The following is a 6,000-nucleotide window of genomic DNA, read 5'->3' on the forward strand; positions in this document are numbered from 1 at the left end:
CCTGCCCCAGCTCCCCGTCGCAGAGCCCGAAAGTCCCCCTGCTGTGCCCGTAGCCGCCATGTCACCGCTATGGACTAGGCCCCGACCGGAAGCCGCCGCAGCGACCCCTGTGACGTCACGCGCCTCGACCCGGAGCGTGACAAAGCAGGAAATACCACCAGCCTGGTCGCAAGGCCTAGTACCCCCGGGCGCCGCATCACCAACAGCGCCCCCTACCTCCGCAGAGCCTCCGGCCTGGCCGCAAGGCCAGGTAGCCCAGGGCGCCGCCGTCCTAACGGTGCCCTTCACCTTCCAGGTGCCCCAGGCCTGGCCGCAAGGCCTGGGCAACCCGGGCGCCACCACCACCGCGCCCGCGCCCGTAAAACCAAGGGTGCCACACCTGGGGGAGGACTTGTTCGGCCAGCTCACATGGCCGGACGGGCGGCCCTTCATCTGGCCCGAAGAATACCATGAGCTGGAACGGCAGCAGAGACTAAGACCCCTGGATGAACCCCTGATTCCGGCTCCGAAGCCCGTGGCACGGATCTCGCCCCCGCTAGCGGAAGCACAGTTTGAGTGGGACCCCACCGGAGAAGACCTAATGGGGTTCACTCAGGAAACCAGGGCAGCTGCAGCGGAGCGTGCTGAGTGTTGCCGACAGCAGCTCGAAGAGTTTGCGAGGGAGCGGAGAGAGAGGCGGGTCCGGGAACAACAGGCCCAAATAAGGAGCGCCGAGCAGAAGAGCCGGACCAGGAGGGACCCCCGTGCAGCGCATTGTCCCCGCACCATCGGGACAGTGATCAAGTTCAACCAGCAGCATGGGTGGGGCTTCATCCGAGACAACAACACCCCCGGCGACGTCTTTGTCACGCGCAGAGACGTGGAGTCCCATCTGCCGGAGGGGCACAGAGGTCGTGACCTCTACATCGGAGACGAGGTCACCTTTACCCGGCACAAGTGTGCCAAAGGACCTTATGCCCTCCACGTACACCGCCTGACGGAGGAGGAGTTGCGGTGCGAGGAGGAGGAGCAAGAGGACCCGGACGGGTCTGAAGTTACAACCAGCTATAAGCAAAGAGCAGGAGGAAGACGCCGTTGAGTGCGGCAGAGCAGTGGATGTAAATAGTTACCCGACCGGGTACTAAAGAAACTGTTGCTACATATATATAGTCCCCGTTGGGACCAGTATGAGTGAACTTTTTACCCGTTATTCCGTAATCCATACCAGGCTGAGGACTGTGAGCAGCCATTCCCTTCCCTTTACCTGGCCGAGGACTGAGAGCGGCCAACTTCCCCTGTATATAGTTGCGCTTCCTAAAGCGCCCCCTACTGGTTTTATAGGAAAACCAGTTTTCCAGAGAGACTGTCGCACTTTACCCGGTCACACGTTGCACAGTGACCGGAGGAGGAGCCAGAGGCGACGAGAATGTTTTATTTGCTAATATATGTTGTTTTATATGTTTATGAAAAAAAAAAATGTATGTTTTGGTGTTATTTATGTCTTACAGCCCGAGGACGTGCTGTGATTTACCAGGGGGGAATGTAGCACCCTGAGGATTCGGCTGCTACAGGGGTATTGCACCTCAACCCAGAGGTGTGATATTCCACTCCCGGGTAAGGATGGAGAGTGGAACTGAGCTCGGTAGGCTGCATGCACTACACACATCCCATTTCCGAGGAGCAGACCGACGGTACTCCCACTTAGAAATGTGCAGGTACGACCGAGTCTGTTCCTGGCTGGAGTGGGAGGGGGGTGGTACATCCCAAGTAGTGTAGGGGCAGATAGGGGGAGCAGCCTGGGTAAAGATAGGAGCTCATTGGGTGCTGGTCACCTGAGCTCACACATAGAGGGTGTATATAAGGTGGGCACCAACTAAGAACAGGGTCAGATGCAGAGAACAAGTCAGCAAGCAGAGGAAGAGGAGAAGAGAGAGACCCAGAGTGAGAGAGGAGAAGAGAGAGAGAGACCCAGAGGGGAAAACAGCAGAAAAGGACTCCAAGATCCCAACTTAAATCCCCGGGTGAAGAGTCGGCACAGGGTACCGGAACCCAAGCTGGTGGGGGCAGAAAACACACCCTAGCCAGAGACCGGAGACCGTGGGCAGCGTTTGCCACGGTCACCCATCACATCCACCCCGAAGGCACACCACATGAAGGGTCAGGGAACCCAGGGCCAAGGGTGTCCCAACAGAAGGCCCGAGGGAGCTGGACCTAGGTGGATCACTGGTGGGGACGGCCAGAGAACGGGACAGAAGGAGAGCTCAGGGCCACGCTCCGGACTTGTTTGGGGGTTGGCTGGATCCAGGACCTGGTGGACGCAGCACGGCTCGGGTGGTCACTCGAAGCTGGAGTGACCAGTACAACATCTGCAGTAAGTAAACACCCTTAACTGCACAACCCGACTCTGTCTTCATTGCCGTCTGCACTGCACCACCACAACCCCCATCCTCTGCACCTGTCCCCCCTGAGGCTATACCCCTCCCGTTGGGGGTTATCTCACCAAGCTGCGCACCCATCACCAGCCTCAGCGGACCCTGCTGCAGCGGCGGCCACAGTGACCGCAACACAACGGGTGGCGTAGTCGACACAAAAGAACTCTTAATAACATCTGTAGGACTGCCACATAACACTGAGCTTGACGCCCTGGGCACGGGCCGGGTCACAGCCGCTCGGAGACTACAACCCCCCCCATCTGATCCGGTGCCGGGTATTCCCCTCAAAAAGGAATATGTCCCAGGGGGCGCGTCACAAACGCAGGGTGCCGATGGATTGCCATGGATGTCTGGGTCCTTCTGAAGGCTACTATTAACAAAATCTTAGTATACCCAAAGGAAGAAGGAAAAGCGAATTACCTTCTGCGCTGCTGGCATACGTAAGTGCCACCTATAGCTGTACCTCTCGTTTTGGTGAAAGATGACATTTTGGAATGTAAAAAAAAAAAATTAAATTAAATTCTGAGCCCTCTAGGATGAAGCTTCTATGGTTGTTGTCAATTCCCGTGTCTAGATATAAACATTTTTTGATACATACAGTAAGAGCCCAATATCATGTTGTATATTGGAATACAATGCTGACACATATAGAGTGATGAAATAATAAGATTCCCTCCATGTGATACCTTGAAGGAGTCCAATTAGTTGTGTAGAGTCTTTAAGATGGTTGGGTGGAGAGGGTACATGGGGCTGAAGAAACAAATCAATACAGGAAAAGAGGTTACTAGTTAGGGAGTTTATCACCGAAATCATGCGTCTACCTGGGGAATTACTGAGATGCTTATGTATGTTCGAGAGGTGATAAAAAAAAAAAAAAAAGGGTAGATTAGGGTCTGAAATTATAAGAAATTTCCTTTCATTCTTGTATAAGATGCCAGGGATTGGGCTGTGCTGAAGAGTTGTAAATATTCTCGTCCGACTGATGGGAATGGATTGGTGCTTATAACAGATTAGTAGTTGATGTTAGATATAATCTTCATATCCTTCCGCATGTAGTCGTTATTGTTTTGTATGACTTTACCATATTACGCTCTTGGTATATTTATTTACCAGTAGATAATCTGCTTTTCCTTCTTCCTTTTGGTATATTCCACTGGGATTCTTCTCTCGGAGCAGCAGCAGCAGCTGGACGTTCTGATCAGCCTCTTTTCACAACCGCACAAGGGAAGCGAATATCACAACACTAAAGTTAAGTGCCCACGATGTAGAAATTCTGCATATTTTTTCCGCTTCTCCCTGCGTTTGTCAAGCGCTATTCCAAGTGATTTTAGCATCACTTGGAAAAGTGCTTGACAACTTAGTCACTCTATATAAATCCATGCAACCGGCATGGATTTATATAGTGTGACCAAGTAATAGTTAAAAAAAAAAAGAATAACAATGGTAAAAAATAAAGATTATACTTACCTTCCGATGGCCCCCGGTCTCCTTAGCGATGCGTCCGGTGTGTTGGGCGGCTCGCGGTGGAGTGAAAGAACCTGCCATGACGTCATTTAGTCATGTGACAGGTCACGCAACCGCCTAAATGACGTCATGGAAGGGGGGGCCATCGGAAGGTAAGCATAATCTTTATTTTTTATTTTAAATTCTTTTTTTTTTTACAGGTACTATGGTACCCAAGTCTGGATGAGAGTCTCCTCTTATCCAGACCCGGGTACCATCCGCACATTGAATCGCTTCATATCCGCGTGTGCACATGCGGATATCAAGCTTTTCAATCCAAGTCAATGGTGGCAATTACACTGTGGGTCCGCAAAATTAATGCACATGCAGCGTATTTTTCGCAATGATAATTTGCAGTGGAAATTTCCGCAGCATGAGCACAGCACATGCGGATTATCATTGGGGACCATGGGGCACGTATTACCAAGCGTTTTTGCTGCGGAAATTCCACGGCAAAAACGCTTGAAAAACGCATAGTGGACACGCAGTCTAATGCTCCATGTATCCGGGTCATGCCCTATAGAGCGCTCTTTTCTGATCCCACTAACGCCATCTTGGTGCTCTTGTGACACTTATACAGGCTTGGCGTGTGTATAAATAATCATGTGTAACTTCAATCATTTTCTGAGAGATTTTCAAGGGAGCCAATACTTTCAGCCATGACTGTATGAGACATACAGGTATCACTCTCCTTAGCCGTCTATAACCTGTCTGCCCATATTAATAGCTTAGATAGGTGACATAGATTCCCTCTAATGGTTCAGCCCCGGAGAATCCTGCAGCACTCGGCCGTTCCCTGCAGTCCCATAATGAATGGAGCGGAGGCCGAGCACAAACCTCCCATCCATCCAGGACTACAGAGCCCGATCTCAGGATCTCTGGGGGTCCACAGGTCAGACCCCAGCGACCAGCACCTGGGGGAGGGGAGGCCGAGAACAAACCTCCCATCCATCCAGGACTACAGAGCCCGATCTCAGGATCTCTGGGGGTCCACAGGTCAGACCCCAGCAATCAGCACCTGGGGGAGGGGAGGCCGAGCACAAACCTCCCATCCATCCAGTACTGCAGAGCCCGATCTCAGGATCTCTGGGGGTCCACAGGTCAGACCCCAGCAACCAGCACCTGGGGGAGGGGAGGCCGAGCACAAACCTCCCATCCATCCAGGACTGCAGAGCCCGATCTCTGGATCTCTGGGGGTCCACAGGTCAGACCCCAGCAACCAGCACCTGGGGGAGGGGAGGACGGGTTTATTCAGGGAGGAAACAGGGAAAATGATGGAAAACTAAACATCACAAAGACAATAAAGGACATTTATTATATACTGAGGAAAATGGCCGAGTGTGAATAACGGCTAATCCTGATAGAGAATAACGGGGTCTCCACATACCTCCACCTGCAGAGCCGCCACCACATATATGGCTGCTCTGTGCACACAGGACCTGTGATGAGGTCACAGGAGGGGAGGAGTCAGGGGTCACATGATCAGGGGCCTCAGTGGATGCAGGACTCTGCTGTGCTGGTTGTCATGGTGCTGGATGAGCTGAAGTTTATGTGTGGGGTCAGGAGGGGTTTACAGTGTGGATGTAGCAGAGCCGGGTGTGTACGAGGTGTACGGAGCAGAGCCGAGTGTGTACGAGGCGTATGGTGCGGAGCCGCGCGTGTACGAGGCGTACGGAGCGGAGCCGCGCGTGTACGAGGCGTTCGGAGCGGAGCCGCGCGTCTACGAGGCGTACGGAGCGGAGCCGCGCGTGTGCGAGGCGTATGGAGCGGAGCCGCGCGAGTACGAGGCGTACGGAGCGGAGCCGCGCGTGTGCGAGGCGTGCGGAGCCGCGTGTGTGCGAGGCGTACGGAGCGGAGCCGGGCGTGTGCGAGGCGTACGGAGCGGAGCCGCGCGTGTGCGAGGCGTTTGGAGCGGAGCCGCGCGTGTACGAGGCGTACGGAGCGGAGCCGTGCGTGTGCGAGGCGTACGGAGCGGAGCCGGGCGTGTGCGAGACGTACAGAGCGGAGCCGCGCGTGTACGAGGCGTACGGAGCGGAGTCGCGTGTGTACGAGGTGAACGGAGCGGAGTCGCGTGTGTACGAGGTGA

The 6,000-nt window shown here is 53.9% G+C and overlaps 1 protein-coding gene and 1 pseudogene across 1 annotated transcript in view; both read right to left on the reverse strand.

Moving 5' to 3' along the window:
* LOC141270494 (uncharacterized) overlaps nt 1–5,341 on the reverse strand; it is a 342,259-nt gene extending 336,918 nt beyond the window's left edge. Inside the window, exon 1 of the mRNA XM_073680496.1 lies at nt 5,302–5,341. Within this exon, the coding sequence (XP_073536597.1) occupies nt 5,302–5,327 (26 nt within the window). The 5' untranslated portion in view covers nt 5,328–5,341. The remainder of the gene's footprint in view (nt 1–5,301) is intronic.
* The window catches only part of LOC141270588 (uncharacterized), a 176,161-nt pseudogene extending 170,778 nt beyond the window's left edge, over nt 1–5,383 (reverse strand).
* Nucleotides 5,384–6,000: the final 617 nt, after the last annotated feature.

This window comes from Phyllobates terribilis, unplaced genomic scaffold (genome assembly GCF_046119375.1).
Source record: "Phyllobates terribilis strain yellow unplaced genomic scaffold, ASM4611937v1 Scaffold_5__5_contigs__length_657084704, whole genome shotgun sequence".
Lineage (NCBI taxonomy): Eukaryota > Metazoa > Chordata > Amphibia > Anura > Dendrobatidae > Phyllobates > Phyllobates terribilis.